Below are 21,627 nucleotides of genomic sequence, written 5' to 3' on the forward strand. Positions count from 1 at the left end.
CAAGTGGGGTTGTATCAAAAGTGGGGTTGTATCAACAGTGGGGTTGCATCAAAAGTGGGTGCGAGTAAACCGGTCATCACTGCCAGCAGTTTTAAAGTGGCAGTTCTAGTTATTATTATTATTATTATTATTATTATTATTTTTATTATGTGGCCATTTGTCTTTTGACAATTATGTGCAATTTTACTTATTATATTTTCCAAAAGAAAAGTAATTACCTTGAGTGCATTAAGAGCTAATTATTATGTGTGGACAAGTGTCACATGGAGACCAGACCAGGCTGATTACTCCTTCCCTCAAGGAAAATAATTAATCATGCTAAGCTTTTATTGAGAATCACATTTGGTGATTGATGTATTTGTGTCATTTTGCGTTTACCGGCTGTGTCATTTTTGTTCATATTAATGACTTTTTGTTGTATTTTCTGGTGAAGATCGTTTGGTCTGAATGATATAAATTTAGGGCTGCAATGGGTAAACTCCAATGAAATACGAGTGGCAAAAAGGATGGTTTGAGAATTTTGTGGACCAGTCATTCTTCTTTCAAAAGCTGATAATTGTATCCTTTTCCAAATTTAAAATACATATACTGTATATATATATATGTACAGTGCATTTCAGAAAGTATTCAGACCCCTTCACTTTTTTCACATTTTGTTATGTTGCAGCCTTATACTGAAATCGTTTAAATTCATTTTTTCCCTCATCAATCTACACTCAATACCCGATAATGACAAAGAGAAAACAGGATTTTAGAAAGTTTTGCAAATTTATTAAAAAGAAAAAACTGAAATATCACATTGACACAAGTATTCAGACCCTTTGCTATGACACTTGCAATTTAGCTCAGGTGCCTCCCATTTCTCTTGATCATCTTTGAGATGTTTCTACACCTTGATTGGATCCACCTGTGGTAAATTCAATTGATTGGACATGATTTGGAAAGGCACACACGTGTCTCTGTCGATATAAGGTCTCACAGCTGACAATGCATATCAGAGCAAAAACCAAGCCATGAGGTCGAAGGAACTGCCTGCAGAGCTCAGAGACAGGATTGTGTCGAGGCACAGATCTGGGGAAGCCTACAAAAAAATTTCTGCTGCATTGAAGGTTCCCAAGAGCACAGTGGCCTCCATAATTCTTAAATGGAAGAAGTTTGGAACAACCAGGACTCTTCCTAGAGCTGGCCGCCCGGCCAAACTGAGCAATCGGGGAAAATGGCCTTGGTAAGAGAGGTGACCAAGAACCCGATGGTTACTCTGGCTGAGCTCCAGAGATCCTGTGTGGAGATGGGAGAAACTTCCAGAAGGACAACCATCACTGCAACAATCCACCGATCTGGGCTTTATGGCAGAGTGGCCAGACGGAAGCCAAACAGTTCAATCTTGGCTTCATCAGACCACAGAATCTTATCTCATAGTCTGAGAGTCCTTTAGGTTTTTTTTTGCAAACTCCAAGTGGTTTCTATGTGTCTCACTGAGGAGATGCTTCCGTCTGGCCACTCTGCCATAAAGCCCAGATCGGTGGAGTGTTGCAGTGGTGGTTGTCCTTCTGGAAGTTTCTTTCATAAGGAAGTGAAGAGGAAAGGTGTAAAAAGTCTGATTTAATGCAATTTAATTCCAGACTACAAGGCAACAACAACAACAACAACAACATGCATTTTAAAGGCCATTTTCCCTGCTAGAGCGGGGGTTAGCCTTGCGGTCCCCATGACAATCTTCTCCATTTTGCCCTATTTTCTGCATCTCTCCTTGTTAACCCCCTTGCCCGCATTTCTTCTTCCACCATCTTTAGCCAAGTCTTTCTCGGTCTTCCCCGTCTTCTACTTCCTTCTACATTCATTTCCATCACTCTTCTCAACCAGTCACTTTCATCCTTCCTCAACACATGAACAAACCATCTCAACCTGTTCCTCTTCACAGCATCAATCACAGGCTCTATTCCCATCATCTTTCGCAATTCATCATTTGTCTTCCTCTCTCTCAACGATACTCCGCACATCCGTCGAACCATTCGCATTTCCACCCTTTCCAACCTTCGTTGCTGCTCTACGTTCATTACCCATGTCTCGCTCCCATAAATTATAACACTTCTCACACATGCAGCATACACCTTTCCCTTCAGCTTCAACGACACTCCCCTCATCATCAGCACGCCACTCAATTCCCGAAACTTCTTCCATGCACATCTCACTCGAGCAACCGTTGCCGAGTCTGATCCACCTTCTCCATTCAGCATGTCTCCGAGGTAGCAAAATGTTTTCACACCTTCCAGCTTCACGCCGTCTCCAAGATCCAACTCAACATTTCCTCCATCCCTCTGTGCACACCTTACATTTGAATGTAGCTGCCACACTGGTTAATGACCGTCTCGGACCACTACATTTTTGATGAACCCACTCAGCGCACATTGTACACTGAATGGAGTTCACTCCGACACCCTTCCTACACACAGCACAGGGCCACTTCCCAGTTCTTTCCACCTCACCACATGCTTTACCACTTGCCATCACCTTCGTCTTTCCGATATTCACCTTCAGACCTTTTGTCTCCATACATTCCTTCCACGTGTTCATCTTTTCCTTCAGTCCATCCATACTTTCCGCAATCAACACCAGATCATCTGCATACAACAACTCCCATGGTAAACCCTCCTTTACGTTCTGAGCCAGCACCTCCATCACAGCTACAAATAGTAGTGGACTTAGTACCGACCCCTGATGCACTCCCACCTTCACCTCAAACTCACCACTGTTCCCATCCTTCGTCCTTACAGCTGTGCGCGCTCTTTTGTACATTGCCATCACTACTCTGATCAACCATTCCTCCACTCCTAACTTCCTCAATGCCCATGTCAATACTTTGCGTGGAACCCGATCGAATGCTTTCTCCAGATCAACAAACCCAAGAAACAACTTCTTCCTCTTCTCCATGTACTTCTCCTGCAACTGCCTCACAATGAAAAGGGCGTCTGTCGTTCCTCTTCCTGGCATAAATCCAAACTGCATTTCGTCGATCTTCACTTTCTTCCTTATCCTCCTCTCCAACACCCTTTCCAATACCTTCATTCCATGCTCCAATAACTTTATCGCTCGGTACGAGCCACACTCCAGAGGGTCACCTTTCCCCTTGTATAGAGGGACGAGGGTACTCAGTTCCCAATCCACTGGAATGCGACCTTCTTTCTTTCCTGCGATCACCGCTGCGGTTTAAACATATTTAAATAAATATTTAAACAAAACCATGAAAACAATCCGGGAAAAGTCTAAGTGAGAATGTGGATTTGAGAAAGCAGGAGCGGAGGTGAAAGAACAAACGAGAATATAGGGGGCGGGGCACAAGTCGAGACGAGGAGGCCGCACGAGACACCAGGCCGCACGAGGCGCGGACAAAGAAACGACTAATTACACACAAATTTGCAACAACTACAAAACCAAAACCAAATAGAAACACACAATAACACATACACAACAAAATGCGCAGCGGAAATTTGACAAAGAAACAAACGGGAAAACACTCAAACTTTGATGCCGTGGAGAGATCAAAGCAAGCCCCGTCGCTCGAGGGACCGGAAGCGGAATCCTACAAGGCAACAAAAGGTGAAAATTTGAAAGTGGGTGTTGACTTTCATTTGAGGTATAAACTGTCGGACTGGTGTTTCGCTTGCAGGTCATTGCATTACAAAGTGCACAGTCCCTCTGTCGGACGGTAAGCTGAGTGTTTGCTTTGCTTGCATTAGTTGGCGGGCATTAAATATCCCATTGGTGTCTTTTCTGAAGACGAGGCGAGATACCATTACCAATTATTAAAATTCACCCACTGCTGTCTTGTACATTAGTACTTGTATCCATTATCCTATTAATGTCCTTCAACGTCATTAAAAAAGGCCAATTATGTTAAAACAGCATATTTGTGATCTTTATGTGGGTGTGCCAGTGCGCTTTGTTGTCTATCACGTTAACAGTACTGTTTAGAACTGAAAGAAAGAAACGAAAGGAAAATCTGCATTATTTACTTGTGTTCTACACATCATACATCATCATAATTATTCATTTTGGCAGGGATGCATGAAGTCATTTCTTGGTATGTTGTAATTTAAAATCTATTGGACCTGTGTTTTTTGGAACACTTGAAGGGCCATGTGTGGATTTGAGGGATTCCTCCTCAAATCTTCCTTAACAAGACTTTAAATGAGATGCAGTCTCTGTCAAATATAGCAGTGCCTGACATTTGAAATTGGAAACATGTTGATAATATGCATGTAATGAGCTCATTAAAATTCTTTATTACAAAGAGACATTTGAAGGTCAGTATAAAACAACCACCAACCTCGACTATAACTTCTGCTTCAGGAGGAAAATACACTGGAATATAGATTTTAAATATTTCGTTTTTGATTGTGTACCTGTTGAATGAATGAATGAATGAATGAATGATCGTTTTGAGGCCATTTTTCCCCGCTAAAGCAGGGGTTTTCCTTGCGGGCCCCATGACAATCATGGTTCCCTGTTTGAGGCAATGTTTTTATGGCCGGATGCCCTTCCTGAAGCCAACCCTTAGTCACCTCCTACGATGCGCAGGGATACGGTGTACCTATTCTAAACCGGGGTACACACCGGGATCATTCATCCCAGCAAGCTGGTACTCAATTTGCCGACCTCGGAAGGATGACAGGCTGAGTCAACCCGCCTGACGTAAATTCAGCGATCGATCGGGATTCGAACCCAGTATCCTAGGATCCCAAGCCGGCACCCTAACCGCTAAGCCAACACCAGCCAACACCAGGATTGTGTACCTGTTGTGCCGTGGAAATGTTAATACGTTCGAAATAATTATTTATCGGCTGGCAGGGTTGCTTAGCTGAAAATGCGCACTCACCTTTGACCTGTCTAATCTGGGTTCTAATCTCGACCCAACTCGACCAAAAAACTCGAAACTCGACCAAACTCAATCTCGACCCAAAAAACTCTACACTGCCACCCTGGTATTGCATGCAGGATTGCAGGGTGATTCATCAATATGTGCACCATCCATAGGATGAACATCACGCTGGAGAATACATCTGCCGGCACTCGTTGGTGGATGTTAAATATCCCAGGGTGTCTTTTGTGGAGGGTAGTTGAGTTATCCTCAGGATCCTGGCCAAATTCAAAATGATTGCCACCTTCAGTCAAACGTCAAGGCTGGCCAGCCAGTTTATGAAAGGCTTCGGTCATATATCTTTCTCGGCCAACAACTCAAAAATGTGGAAAGAATTGGGTCCATGAAAATGAGTGATCGTACAAAGTAAAAATTAACATTGTTGAATCCTGTTTGGTGTTTGTTTTGAACCTTTGACTTTGTCGGTCATTGCTGTCAAGTTAATTTTATCAGTTTTCGCATTTTATTTAAATTTTAGATTGTTTTTAATTAACTTTCAGTGGCTGCAACAGATGTGCATGTGCAAAAGCAATGACTTAAGAAGCTCACAAATAGCCACAACAACCACGGTGTCACCGAGTGGTGTAGTAGGTTAATTGCTTGCTGGCCTTCTTACCTTTACTGGCATTGATGGATGGGGTACATGGTTTGCATCGGTTCAGGAAGACCTGGGCTTGGCTTTCGGTAATTATCTCTTTGCCCCCCCCCCCCCCCCCTTTCTACTTCAATTGTCAATTTAAATGATACGTCTGAGCATGAGTAAAAAAAACAAGATTTGGGCTTCGGTGCTCTGCTCGAGTGAGTTTGTAGAAGTGGTTGTTCAGGTCAATGTCGTCTGCGATTTTCTTTCCTGTTTTCCCCCTCTCAACAGTTTAGTTCTAATTTTCCTGCGAAATGTAATTCACCTTGTGTTGTTTATTTTCCATCCTGTTTTAAATATCCTGTTGTAAATTAGCAAACCCACGGTCAAGACATGATTTAATCTGACCTTGTGATAATAATACTAGAGCGATGTTGATGGCATAACATCACAAATCCCCACGCTTCCTACTTTAAGCAAGTATTTTTTAGTATTTAACCTTTTGGCCATTTGACCCCACCTCGGCCCAAAATGATAATGATCATGCATCTTCTTGCCATGTAGCGATCATATCTACCAAGTATGGCGAATTTCTGCCCCACCGTTTAGGAAGGGACAGTGTGATGGATGGACGGATGGACAGACAGACAGACAGACAGACAGACAGACAGACAGAAAGACATCAATAGACAAATATATCACTTGACAAACATATATGTATACAGTCACGTGAAAAAGTAAGTGCACCCCATGTAAAGTTTTGACTTTTTCAACATATTTCAACATACAGCTATTTGACCTTCATTTCAACAATATTGATAGATAAAGGTGATATAATATAACAAATATCATGAAACATTTATATTTTGTCGTCCATTGTATAATTTAAATAAACATAAATGCAAATTTCGCATGTGGAAAAAGTAAGTACACCCCTACATTTATCACTACTTCAAATACCTAAAATTAGAATCAGGTGCACCAGCTCAGGTGCAAATGATTAGAACATCGTTAGAGAGGATCTTGGAGGAACCTGTCTTATTTGAACCTCAGACATTTCGTTTGGTTTGCTCTTTGTTGTTGAAGTGTGTGGCGTCACCATGCCAAAATCAAAAGAGCTCTCTGAGGCCTTCAGAAAGAAGGTTATAGATGCCTACGAGTCTGGGAAGGGATTTAAAAAGATCTCCAAACAATTTGAAATCAATAATTCGACTGTCCGGAAGATCACCTACAACTGGAGAAGATTCCAAACAACAGCCAACTTGTTCAGGCCAGGCTGCCCCAGCAAGTTCAGCCCGAGAGCAGACCACAAGATGCTGAAAGAAGTCTCCAAGAACCCCCAGAATGTCATCACGGGACCGACAGGTAGCTCTTGCCACTGTTGATGTCAAAGTGCACTAGTCTACCATTAGAAAGAGGCTGCACAAATTTGATCGACATGGGAGGTGTGCCAGGAGGAAACCTTTGCTGTCCAGAAAGAACATCAGGGCAAGACTAAAGTTTGCCAATGAACACCTAGGCAAAGACCAGCACTTCTGGAACAATGTGCTCTGGACAGATGTCAAAGGTGGAGCTATTTGGCCACAGTACCAGAAGACATGTTTGGCGAAAACCAAAGACAGCATTTGACCACAAGAACCTGACACCAACTGCAAAGCATGGTGGTGGAAATATTATGGTTTGGGGCAGCTTTGCTGCATCAGGGCCTGGGCAGCTCACTATCATAGAATCCACTATGAATTTTTCATTGTACCAGAGGGTGCTTGAAGATAATGTGAGGCCATCTGTCAGAAAGTTGAAGCTCAACCGAAGGTGGACCTTGCAACATGGCAATGACCCTAAACATACCAGTAAATCCACCAAGGAATGGCTGAAAAGAAAGAAATGGAGGGTTCTGGAATGGCCAAGTCAAAGCCTGGATCTAAATCCCATCGAGGTGTTGGGGGGGATTTGAAACGAGCTGTGCATGCAAGAAACCCCTCAAACATCGCACAGCTGAAAGAATTCTACATGGAGGAGGGGGCAAAAATTTCTCCCAGTCGATTTGAGAGACTGGTACACAGTTATAAGAAACGCCTACTTGAGGTTGTTTCTGCCAAAGGGGGCAATACCACCTATTAAAGCCATGGGTGTACTTAGTTTTTCCACATGCGAAATTTGCATTTATGTTTATTTAAATTATACAATGGACTACAAAATGTAAATGTTTCATGATATTTGTCATATTATATCACCTTTATCTATAAATATTGTTGAAATGAAGATCAAATAGCTAGCTGTATGTTGAAATATGTTGAAAAAGTCAAAAGTTTACATGGGGTGTACTTACTTTTTCACGTGACTGTATATGTATATATCACTTGATTAATAGAAAAAAAACTATAATGTACCTTTTTCTACAATTGTAAATATTCAAACAGTAACATAAGTAATATTATTGTTCAATTTGTACAAATACAAATTCCGAACTGCAGAGAGAAACGAGAACGACAATCGGTAGAGCGCATACCTCCGCCAAGCTGAACAGTGAACAGTTTGTTATCGGTCCCACGAGAGGCCGGTTCTGAATCCGAACCTCAGCCAAAGTTGAATCGGTTTATTCTTATCACCTCACCAACTCATCCACTTCGTTTTGTCCATGACCGATTCATAACTTTTTGAAATATCATGCGATATATCGTTTTTGACCCCATCTGTCAATTAAAAATGATAAAAAAATCTCTTATCTGGATTCTGATCTTCACCAAAAGCAAATAGATTCTTCCTTGTCACACACCCAACCTGTCCAGTGCCCACCAAGTTTTGTTCAAATCCGTCAATAATGTTTTGAGATATTGTTATTTTTAGTTTTTTGGCCCATCTCTCTGTGATATAGAATCTGAAAAAGAAAAAGAAAAAAAAAGTTGTCGTTTCTGGATCCTGATCCGGATCTTCACCAATATTGAATCATTTTTTGCCCATGTCACGTACCCAACCTGTCCACAAAGTTTTGTCCGAATCAATCCATAACTGTTTGAGATGTGTTCTATATCATTTTAGCCCTCACTCAATGGTGAAGAATCACATTTAACTTCTCTGATCCGGATCGGGATCAGGATCTTCACCAAAATTGAATCATTTCTTCCTTATCACACACCCAACCTGTGCACCAAGTTTCATCTGAATCAATCCGCAACATTTTGAAATATCAGGCAATATATCGGTTTTGGCCCTGTCTCTTTATGGTGAAGAATCACTCCTTTAAATTTGGATCCGACATTTAACTTCTCGGATCCAGATCGGGATCAGGATCTTCACCAAAATTAGATCATTTCTTCCTTATCACACACCCAACCTGTGCACCAAGTTTCATCTGAATCCATCCACAACATTTTGAAATATCGTGCAATATATCGGTTTTGGGCCTATCTCTCAATGGTGACGAATCACTTAAAAAATCTAGTATCCATCTGGAGCTTCACCAAAATCCAATCATCTACTAGCCCTTGTCACGCACCCAACCTGATCACCACATTTCGTCCAAATTTGTCTCCAACATTTTGAGATATCCTGCTCAAAGACAGAACAGGTGAAAACAGAACTTCCGTCCACCTTCGGTTGTAGACATAACAATACAGTATTGTTACAGTTGTCATGCAAGCTCTTTCCTGCTCCATGTCCTGAAAAACCTAAATCAAAGCCATCATTCCCAGTCTGCCGGTTGAGACCCTCCAAGCAGGGCCGCAGGCCTGTGTGGCACTCTACCATGCTTCGGGGAAACGTCTGAGCTGACTCAGCAACATGCTGGGTACCCCCTTATGCTCGACATCCAAAGGGCGGTACGAGCGGATACTGCACTGGATGCAGGGTGCTTATTGTGCTGAGCGCTCATCGCCGGAACCCAATCACTCCTTTCATGGACGTTTATAATTCCTATAATTTGCGATCAGAGCAACTCGAATACTCAGAAACCAATTAGATTCGTGACCTGTACAATACAATTTCTGTACAATAATAAATGTACAATTTCTGTACAAATTTCTGTACAATAAACAAAACACCCCCCCGAAGTGAATGAACGAAATAATAAATGCCTTACACCCCCCTGAGTAAATGAACGATCAGTAGATTCTTAAATACCTAAGCAATCTAAAGGGCACCATTCACACTATAAGAGTAAATACCAGAATAAATTGACGAGAGTGAAATCCCTGGGCTGCGGGCAGCAGGTCTTTTATTGATATGAGGTCTAAGGCTTGTAATGGAACACACACACACACACACGCACACACACACGCACACACGCACACACGCACACACGCACACACACACACACACACACACACACACACCAGGTTTGTTGACGATCTGAAAATGTATTCTGATACGAGAATTATTTAATCTTTAAGTGATTCTTCACCATTGAGAGATCGGGTGAAAACCGATATACGTATATAACATGACAAGTCAGGAGACGACGATGGTTCACGAGCGAGCGGTATTCAATGACAAAGGACGGACTATAACCAAAACAGGCCCGGGCAGGCCAGGCCCATAAATCAAAATGTCAAAACGAAGGTTACTGACCTTGAAATGAGATAGAAAATAATGTATAATCAGTTATGAGGTTAGCTAGCTACACAATACCGAAAATTCGGTGAAAAATGAAATGAAAAAAAAGAAAAAAAGAAAAAAAAAAAAAAAGAAAAAGGAAATGTCGAGCTCCGTGGGGCTAGACACATGACATTGGCCCAACCAAATACCGAAACCCCTGTCAGATTCCACCAACTCCCTCGGAGATGTCGCTTGAACTCGATTACCCCCTAAAAAGACATCTTTTTCGGGCGTGGCTCCGCCCACAATGGGCGCAATACGCCCACTCTAGGCAGGACACAACTAGATCATGATATGAACCTCCCCTCCAAGTTTCATCAAGATCGGATGATATCATCGGGTAGTTATGCTGCGTACAGACAGTCACACGCACATGACGAATATAGTGGTCGCTTGATAACTCGTGAACCAATATTTAAAAAAAGTTACGGACGAGTTGTGACTAAACTAGGTGGAAGAGTTGGTTAGGTGACGAGAACAAGCGGATTCGATTTTGGTTCAGGTCCGAATCCAGATCCGGCCTATCATTGGATACAAGACATAAACTGTTCAGCCTGGCGGAGGTATGCGCTCTACCGAGTGCCATTCTAGTTTTTAGCTTAAATTCTACGTCGATTTTACACAAATACTTGAAGACTCCCAAGTCTCGTAGTTTGCCTTGGTTACAAATCTCAAAGTTAATTTGAATGTGTATTTGGAATGGAAGAGTCTGCATTCAGATGTGTCTGTTATTCTTGTAGCGTTTGTGCATGAATTTATATTATTGAGTTGTCCCCACACTTTGCATGTTCACCTTGAGCCTGAAATGTACTGTGTTCAGCAGCATGTGCAATGGAACTTCAATTGGCTGGGGTTACAGTAAGTTGGAAGAGAAAATTATTTGCCAAGGGCCATTTCTTCCATTACGTAACATCCCTCATTCGGGTCAAAGGCCCAAAGGGATTAGATCATCGCAGAAGAGAAAAGCCTTGATCCACCAAGCTTTATAACCCTCAACGTCGATGTTGTGAGTGTGTGTGCTGAGCCACTGCTGATAACTTGGGTTAGGGGATTTGTTAAATTAATTAACCTTATGCTGCACATAATGTGTACTTTCGGTGGCTCTGGTCACAGCAAGATCAACTTTGGGGCTTAAGTGGAGATGAAGGAGTTGCTTACTTCATCCCCAGACTCTGTTTATGTTTCCCTTCTGAACACTTGGCTCACGATGTTGGAATCCCTTATCCAAGTTCATATTCCGTATGCTATGGTGATTTTTTTTACCTCCGTCACTGAAGGTGGACGGAGGTTATGTTTTCACCTCTGTCTGTCTGTTTGTGAACAGGATATCTCAAAAAGTTGTGTCCGGGTTCAGACGAAACTTGGTGGACAGGTTGGGTGTTTGACAAGGGGGAATTGATTCAATTTTGGCCTAACCTTTGCCTATAAAAGTACAAGCTGTTCCACGAGCCATAGTTTGACAGCTCGTTTGATCACTGTACAAACATTTGGTCATTCATTTTTAAATATCGATCTCAGATAATCTACTTATTTGTTTTGAATTTCCATAGATACCGGACTGAACCAGCCTGATGAGATTTGTCATGTGGTGGGAAAAATTGAGGAACTACATTTGTGATTTGAATGGTTTTACTTTTGCCTGATGAAATCGTCCTTTTTATTTTTTTCAATAATGACATTCCACTATTTTCGACATTCTGAAATTGTAATTAAACATAATATTATCTTTGACATTCCAAAATAAAGAATGTTATTATGTTCAATAACGACATTCCGCTGAAGAAGTCGAGTTTATATAACACCAGCAGAGGTACTGGCGTTGCTGGGCAACGTATGTTCACTTTCTCTGATGGAGATATTAAGAGAAGGATGATGAGGTGGGTGGGGGGGGGGGGGGGGGGAGGGTGGAGAGGTGGAAGAGAGAGAGACAAAGAGGGGTGGGGAGAGAGAGAAACAAAGAGGGGTGGGCAGAGAGTGAGACAAAGATGGGTGGGGAGAGAGCGAGACAAAGAGGGGTGGGGAGAGAGAGAGACAAAGAGGGATGGGTGGAGAGAGAGACAAAGAGGGGTGGGGAGAGAGATACAAAGAGGGGTGGGGAGAGACAGAGAGACAAAGAAGGGTGGGGAGAGAGAGAGACAGAGGGGTGGGGAGAGAGAGAGACAAAGAGGGGTGGGGAGAGAGAGAGACAAAGAGGGGTGGGGAGAGAGAGAGACAGAGGGGTGGGGAGAGAGAGAGACAAAGAGGGGTGGGGAGAGAGAGAGACAAAGAGGGGTGGGGAGAGAGAGAGACAGGGGTGGGGAGAGAGAGAGAGACAAAGAGGGGTGGGGAGAGAGAGAGACAAAGAGGGGTGGGGAGAGAGAGAGAGACAAAGAGGGGTGGGGAGAGAGAGAGAGACAAAGAGGGGTGGGTGGAGAGAGAGACAAAGAGGGATGGGGAGAGAGAGAGAGAGACAAAGAGGGGTGGGGAGAGAGAGAGACAAAGAGGGGTGGGGAGAGAGAGAGACAAAGAGGGGTGGGGAGAGAGAGAGATACAAAGAGGGGTGGGTGGAGAGAGAGACAAAGAGGGATGGGGAGAGAGAGAGAGAGAGAGACAAAGAGGGGTGGGGAGAGAGAGAGACAAAGAGGGGTGGGGAGAGAGAGAGACAAAGAGGGGTGGGGAGAGAGAGAGACAAAGAGGGGTGGGGAGAGAGAGAGACAAAGAGGGGTGGGGAGAGAGAGAGACAAAGAGGGGTGGGGAGAGAGAGAGACAAAGAGGGGTGGGGAGAGAGAGACAAAGAGGGGTGGGGAGAGAGAGAGACAAAGAGGGGTGGGGAGAGAGAGAGACAAAGAGGGGTGGGGAGAGAGAGTGAGAGTGAGATATATATATATATATATATATATATATATATATATATATATATATATATATATATATATATATATATATATATATATATATATATATATATATACAGACTTGGCATTTAATATGGATTTTTTTTTTTTCTTGACTTGGGTTTACTTTCTTAACTCATTATATCAATCTGGTGAGTTTCTTTTACACTTTGGTGATTTATTTGTTAAAAGAACCATGTCACTGATTGTCTGTCGCAGCAAGAAGTCAACAACAGGATTATATCACAGGTGGCATGGCAAAATGTACGGACAAGTGCATTTGATGATTGGCTTCACAGTGGGGTATACAAGGGTTGTTGCGTTCTGTATTAGTGGAAAACAACTGCTGCACGTCTCAAAAAGTTATTGCCGCTTCCTCTGGAGATGGTCCGTCAACTCGACAATGCTGTTTGTCATGGAGTGGTGGCTTTACGAAATTCCGGCATGAAACAGCGTGCTATTGCTCGGCAGTATGGCATCACTCAAGGTCAGGTGTCAAAGATCCTGAAACGAAATGCTCAGAGGGGTGTCCCTACTCCAATACCGAGGCCAGGACGTCCCTGCCGAACCACAAGGAGGGATGATCGCCAGCTGCACCGGTTAGTCCGCAATGGCCGTACCAAGTCAGCTAATCGGCTTAGGGCTGAGTGGCAGCAACTGACAAGTGTGCCTGTATCCAGAAGGCTAGTCGACCAACGACTTGTTCAAGCAGGCTATCGTGCCAGGGGTCCCCTGAGAAAGCCACGCCTGACCAGACAACACTGCCAGCGCCGATTGCAGTGGGCCAGAGAGCACCGTCAATGTCAGCCAGGACACTGGAATCACGTGATCTTCAGTGACGAGTCTAGATTTCTGGTCTATCGTCAAGATGGCGGCGTCCGAGTGCGCAGACAAGTGCATGAAGCCTACAACAAAGATTGTATAGTGCCAAGAGTCCAAGCTTGAGGTGGTGGGGTGACCGTTTGGGCTGCTTTTCATGCAGGGGGCAAAACTGACCTGGTTGTTCTGAATGGAAACCTGAACCAGTTCAAGTACAGGGCCATTATGGAAGAAACATTGCTTCCATTTGCTCGTGCAGCCTTTCGAGGAAACTTTGTCTTCCAAGATGACAATGCACGGCCTCATCGTGCTCGCATGATCCAACACTTTCTTGCTGATCGTGGTGTAGAGCATATGGAGTGCCCTGCCATGTCCCCAGATATGAATCCGATAGAGAACTTGTGGGCAGAATTAACGCGTCAAATCGACCACTTGGACCAGCAGCCTGCCTCTGTGCGTGAATTGCAGCAGGCTATTGTCACTGCATGGCAAGCGATTCCTGTCCAAACCTTGGCAAATCTCGTGAACGGCATGCCTCAATGTGTACGTGCTCTCCTGAATGCTCGTGGGGGTTACACGAACTACTGAACTGTAATTTTACTGTCCGTAATCCCAGTCGTAATATAACTTTTGTTTTTGTTAAAAAAATTTTTGGCTAATGTGCAAAATAAAGAGATACTTCTGGAAAACGCACAGAAGTTTAACACAGTACTGTCCGTGAATTGAGTTAGATATCAGTTTGCATCACTTTCAAGGATCAATTTATTTGCTTCGAAATGTCAAATGTGGTTTTTGTTTCTTTTAAAGGTCACATTAACAAAATCTAGAATAATTTCAACATAATTCCAATGAACTTTTGGTTCTATACTAAGACATCTTGAAAAGTAAGTTCACCCCCACAAAAAAAATATTCCATATTAAATGCCAAGTCTGTATATAGTTATATAGAGATATATAGACAGAGACAGAGAGAGACAGAGACAGAGACGGAGACAGAGATATATATATATATATATATATATATATATATATATATATATATATATATATATATATATATATATATATATACATACATACATACATATATACAGAGACAGAGACACAGACACCACACAGAGTGGGTTGAGGGAGAGAATCAAACAACCCCTGTTAGGTCATGTTGGGCTGACCAAGCCTTTTATTAGCCAAGGTAAGCCATTAATTATCTCCAGAAAGGGTGTTTTAACACACCCAACAACCCAGTTTTATTTTGTGCACTCCCTTGGAGTTTGATAATTATGTATGCAAAGTTTGCAGCCACTAGGTTTCTTGTTTTTTGGAGTTATGGAGGACACACACAGTCACACACACACAGTCACACACACACACACACACACACACACACACACACACACACACACACACACACACACACACACACACACACACACACACACACACACACACACACACACACACACACACACGTACACATACATACATACATACACACACACACACACACACACACACACACACACACACACACACACGCACACACTTACGTACATACGTACATACGTACACATACATACATACATACATACATACACACACACACACACACACACACACACACACACATACATACATACATACATACATACATACATACATACACATACATACACACACATACATACATACACATACATACATACACATACATACATACACATACATACATATACATACACATACATACATACATACACATACATACATACATACACATACATACATACACATACATACATACACATACATACATACACATACATACATACACATACATACATACACATACATACATACACATACACATACATACATACATACATACACATACATACATACACATACATACATACACATACATACATACATACACATACATACATACACATACATACATACACATACATACATATACATACACATACATACATACACATACATACATACACATACATACATACACATATACACATACATACATACACATACATACATACACATACATACATACACATACATACATACATACATACACATACATACATACACATACATACATACATACATACACATACATACATATACATATACATACATAAACATACATACATACACATACATACATACACATACATACATACACATACATACATACACAAACATACATACACATACATACATACACATACATACATACACATACATACACATACATACACATACATATATACACATACATACACATACATACACATACATACACACACGGACAGACACACATTGCCTTTTATTTTTGTAGATAAAATTTGCATTATGTCGAATTTGTAGCCATCAGTGATGTGTCTATGTATTTTAATTTTGTTTCCTATGTTCATGATAAATCAGCAAGTCTTATATAATCTTCTGCTGTTAGGCTACAATATGCTGCAGTGTGGAGTGTCCACAATGTATGGCTTGCATCATAATAAGTGTAGTGAATGACATGTTGGTGATCTAGTTTGAGGACCTGCCTCACATGATCGCGTGACATGAGATTTGAATCATATACAGTACCTTCAGATATTATTCACTCCCCTTGACATTTTTCCACATTTTTTGTGTTACAGCTTAAACTTAAAATTGACTCATTGTTACTGATCTACACATAAAACCCCATAATATCAGTGGGATTTTTTTTTTTTGAAATCTTCACAAAGTGATTCAAAATAAAATACAGAAATATCTAATTTGCATAATTATTCAACCCCCCTGAGTCAATATTTCATAGAAGTACCTTTGGCAGTGATTACAGCTTCGAGTCTTCTTGGATATGTCTTTCAGCTTTGCACATTTGGATTTGGTGAGCTTCACCCATTCTTCCGTGCAGATTTGCTCAAGCTCTGTCAAGTTGAATGGGGAGCGTTGGTAAACAGGAATCTTCAAGTCTTTCTACAGATTCTCAATGAGATTCAAGTCAGGGCTTTGGCTGGGCCACTCAAGGACTTTCACGTTCTTGTTCTGCAGCCAAGCCAGTGTTGTCTTAGCTGTATGCTTGGGGTCATTGTCTTGTTTGAATGTAAATCTTTGATGCAGTCTCAGGTCGTTTGAACTCTGAAGCAGCTTATTCTCAAGGATTTGCCTGTATTTGGCTCCATTTATTGTTCACTCTAACCTTTTAAATCTCCCATTCCCTGCCACTGAAAAGCATCTCCATGACATGATGCTGCCACCATTATGCTTCACAATAGGGATGGTGTCAGATGGATGGGTGATATGTGCTCAGTTTCCACTAGATGTAGCACTTTGCATTCAGGCCAAAAAGTTCACGAGTCGGCTCATCAGCCCACAAAATATTTTGCCTCATGCTCTGAGTCTTTCTATTGGCTTTTCCAAACGCCATGTGTGCTGTTTTGTGCCTTTTTCTCAGAAATGGCGTCTGTCTAGCCACTCTCCCGTAAAGCCTAGATTTATGAAGTGCTTCAGAGACTGTTGTCCTTCCAGCAGGTTCTCCCTCTCAGTCAATGAACTAAGTAGTTCTGTCAGATTGGTCATTGGGTTCTTGGTCACCTCCCTGACCAAGGTCCTTCTTGCCCAGTTGCTCAGTTTGGTCAGATGACCAGCTCTAGGAAGAGTCTGGTTCATTCCATATTCTTTCCATTTCCTAGTTATGGAGCACACCGTGCTCTTGGGAATGTTCAAGTCTCTAGAAATTGTTTTATACCCTTCCCCAGATCTATTCCTCCTCACAATTCTATCACAGATTTCTACAGACAGTTCCTTGGACTTCATGGTAGAGGTTCTGCTCTGACTTGCACTGTCAACTGTGGGACCTTATATAGAAAGGTGTGTTTCTTTCTAAATCATGTCCAATCAATTGAATTGGCCACAGGTGGACTCCAGTCAAGTTGTAGAGAGATCTCGAGGATTATCAAAGGAAATTGGACACACCTGAGCTCAATTCGGAGTGTCATAGCAAAGGGGTTGAATACTTATTGATGAACACATTGAAACTTTTTATTATTTTGTAAAAAATATCCTAAAAAAAGTAATTGCAATTTGACATAATGGGGTATTTGGTGGAGCTCAGTGACAAAAAATGTCATTTTAATCCGTTTTAAATTCAGGCTGTAACACAACAAAATGTGAAAAAGTCAAGGGATGTGAATACTTTCTGAAGACACTGGATATACTTGCTTGATTTATCCATTTTTTAAATAAATGCCTATATCATCCAAGTTGGATATGGATTAGCACCAAGAGTCTTACTGCTAATGGCCTTGCTGCTTTCTCGTGTTTGGCTGTCTACAATCGGGAATTGCTAGGTCACTTTGCATTTTTCCTGCATGACACTTTTAGAATGTATTATGAGGATGGATTTGAAGCATCTTCAATGTAATCTAGAACGGAAGTAAATCACAGATTAATTAAATTTACTTTAACTTTAAACTTTTAACTTTAAACCGATCCATTTTTCTAATGTCTGTCTTATGCTTAGTTTTTGAGTAATCGCTGAAATAGGTTTTTTTTTTTTTTTTTTTTTTTAAACTTTTGAAGTTTTTCTCGCATGAGGAGTTGAGGATCCAACAATTTAAGTTGGATGATGGCTGAAGCAGCAAACTTGAGAGTAACCCTTACGAGGAAGGGATGTTCAAAGCTTCGTGAAAATCCCACCAATTTTTTCGTGGACTAAGTTTCAAGTGTTGACATGGATGGATGATGCTCTATGGCATTAGTTTCCCGGAACATAGTTTTGTATTAGCTATTGAAATGAGCCAGCTACATAAGTGCTGCACACTTAAGATAAGGTGACATTGTCATTTTTCTCGAGCATCAGGGCTTTCCAGATCGCTTTCTGCAGAATACATATGGCGGAACTTTCTGGAATGACATCTCGACATAGCAGTGAGCAACCACTCACTGCAAAGGCATTGATGACACAGCTTCTCTATGTGTGACATTATCTGGCGGTGAGCTCCCTCTCATGCCAAGCCATCGTTGTCATGCCTGATGGAAAATCCTTCACAAATCCCATGATGGGATAAATTACTACTTTTACAAAGTAAAGTTTAACACCTGCATCAATGATATGCTGCAGAATACTTATGGTATGACATTCTGTAATGGCATTGCAGCACACATATTGTAATGCGCCCTCGTATTATGGATAATTCAGAACAGCTGTGCTTATCCATTTATACCTCAATGAGGATACTCTGTTTGCAGAACGTTGGTTTTGCCAAAACAGTTTCTGTGGCTACGAATTAACCCTGTCATGTGTTTGCATCTTTGTTGCAAGGTGCTGAAGGTCATTACAGGAATTTGAAGTTTAGCTAGGGTACTCACGCATTGGCCTACACTTTTTTTTAAAGGCATGGTGGAATATATAATGACCATCAACACATGCCAGCATACAGGACACCCACTTTAACATCGTTCCGAAGAATGGCCTGCTTATGCACCCGAATGACGGTTTATAATAGGGTCAGAAATCGAATCGAGGAAAGTACTGTACATATGCTACCTCTCATCTATTTGTTTAGCCCACCTGCGCATATCATCACATTTATTACTCCATGCACGCAAAGCGAAAAGCTGGGTTAATCGATTGGTTCATGGCCATCCATCTGTCTACCTGTCTGTTTCTATGTCTTGTCAGTTTATGATCGTGGAACAACTTATTTATTAAATTCAATGTTATATTTTCAACACAAATGGGAACATGAATAGGAAGACAATTTTGCTGTTTTACAGTACTTTGTCTCTGAATTTGGCGCGATCGCACACGCGCAGAGGAGTGAAACAATATTCTTACTCTGTCCGTTTGCCTGGCAGTCAAAGTTGAAAATCATTCCAAATGGGAAACGTACTGTATTTAAGAATGTCATAAAAGACACAAACAACAGGCAAGAATAACTAATATAACATTTTAGATAGGTTGATGTAATACACACTGGGTTAAGTGGTGGTAAAACCCAGAATTAATTTATAGATATGCCTTTAAATTATATGAATTAATTTATTCATATATATATATATATATATATATATATATATATATATATATATATATACTGGGAGCGAGACATGGGTAATGGACATAGAGCAGCAATGAAGGCTGGAAAGGGTGGAAATGCGAATGGTTCGGTGGATGTGCGGAGTATCGTTGAGAGAATGAATGAATGAATGAATTGCGAAAGATGATGGGAATAGAGCCTGTGATTGATGCTGTGAAGAGGACCAGGTTGAGATGGTTTGGTCATGTGTTGAGGAAGGATGAAAGTGACTGGTTGAGAAGAGTGATGGAAATGAATGTAGAAGGAAGTAGAGGACTGGGAAGACCGAGAAAGACTTGGCTAAAGATGGAGGAAGAAGAAATGCGGGCAAGGGGGTTTCTGCAGAAAATGCAGAAAATTCACACTGCAATTAATTAATCCGAATCTTTTTGTGTTAATTTTTATATACAGGAGCGAGGCTCATGGATGAGCAAGGTAGAAATGCAGAAAATCAAGGAGAGATGCAGAAAATAGGGCAAAATGGAGAAAATTGTCATGGGGACCGCAAGGCTAACCCCCGCTCTTGCAGGGAAAATGGCCTTCAAATGCCTGTTGTTGTTGTGTGTATATATATATATATGTATATATATATGTATATATATATATATGTGTGTATATATATATATATATATATATATATATATATATATATATATATATATATATATATATATATACTCAAAAAGATAAATGTCCTTGAGTGGGCCAGTCAGAGCCCAGACCTAAATCCAATCGAAAATCTGTGGCATTATTTGAAGATTGCTGTCCATCATTACTCCCCATGGAACCTGACTGAGCTTGAACAGTTTTGTACAGAAGAAGGGGCAAATATTGCCCAATCAAGGTGTTCAAAGTTGGTAGAGACTTATCCCAACATAGCATATCCATAACTTATTGCAAAGAGGAGTGAAAATTAATATACTTTTTATTTACCAAACTTCTTCACCACATGCTTTTATTTTACAGCTGGACCGGTTTACAAGTATTCGCATCACCACTGGAAAGAAAGAGAAAGAGAAGGAAAAAGACAGGCACAGCTTTCCTTCACACCGATCTTTTCCCAGCAGTCATGAGCAACCCATTATGTCAACATCGCAACTTCCATTTACACACGATGACCTTACACCTGAGGACATCAACAACCTATTTGAAAAGATGTTGGTATGTATGTTCTTGCCACATAGACTTAGTGAAAATAAGGCAGAGCATTAAGCACACAGGTAAGATTTAGCTTGAAAAGGTTACTTACATATTTGATGGTCGACCTGGCAACCTCACATGATTTCAGCTCTTCTCGACGATAAATTGACCTCAAGAGAGGTCGACGTTAAAGCCAATCCATAAAATGATACTTTCATTGCTTCGCTAGTATCTGTGTAGTTTCTCCATGTGGAGCAGGATCATTCATTGGATGTTGGCCTTTGGGGATGTGAGATAATTAACTTGAAGCCGTTTCTGTCATTTTGTCACCAATATGTTGTGGTTTGTGGCATCTAGTGATCTGCTAGCTTGTGTGTTTCACTGCACAAGACAGGATAGTCCATTTGCCACTCGTATGCGTGTCACTTCAAATGCTTCCCATTTATCATCCGGTCAGGAGGGATTGCACTCGGAGCTGCTATCACAGTGTCATCACCGTTGTTGTACAACTGCCACTCAGAAATCCAGTCGCCACACCTTAGCAGAGTTCCATGGGTCAGCGTCACAAAAAGGGGAACAATTTAGGATGTGCATGGTTTTGCAATTTTATGT

At 41.4% G+C, this 21,627-nt stretch overlaps 1 protein-coding gene across 1 annotated transcript in view; it reads left to right on the forward strand.

Moving 5' to 3' along the window:
- LOC137425496 (protein diaphanous homolog 2) overlaps nt 1-21,627 on the forward strand; it is a 525,447-nt gene that overhangs the window by 59,076 nt on the left and 444,744 nt on the right. The window contains exon 2 of the mRNA XM_068113997.2: nt 20,842-21,036. Within this exon, the coding sequence (XP_067970098.2) occupies nt 20,842-21,036 (195 nt within the window). The remainder of the gene's footprint in view (nt 1-20,841; nt 21,037-21,627) is intronic.

Source organism: Myxine glutinosa, chromosome 4, assembly GCF_964187855.1.
Source record: "Myxine glutinosa chromosome 4, kmMyxGlut1.1, whole genome shotgun sequence".
Classification (NCBI taxonomy): Eukaryota; Metazoa; Chordata; class Myxini; order Myxiniformes; family Myxinidae; genus Myxine; species Myxine glutinosa.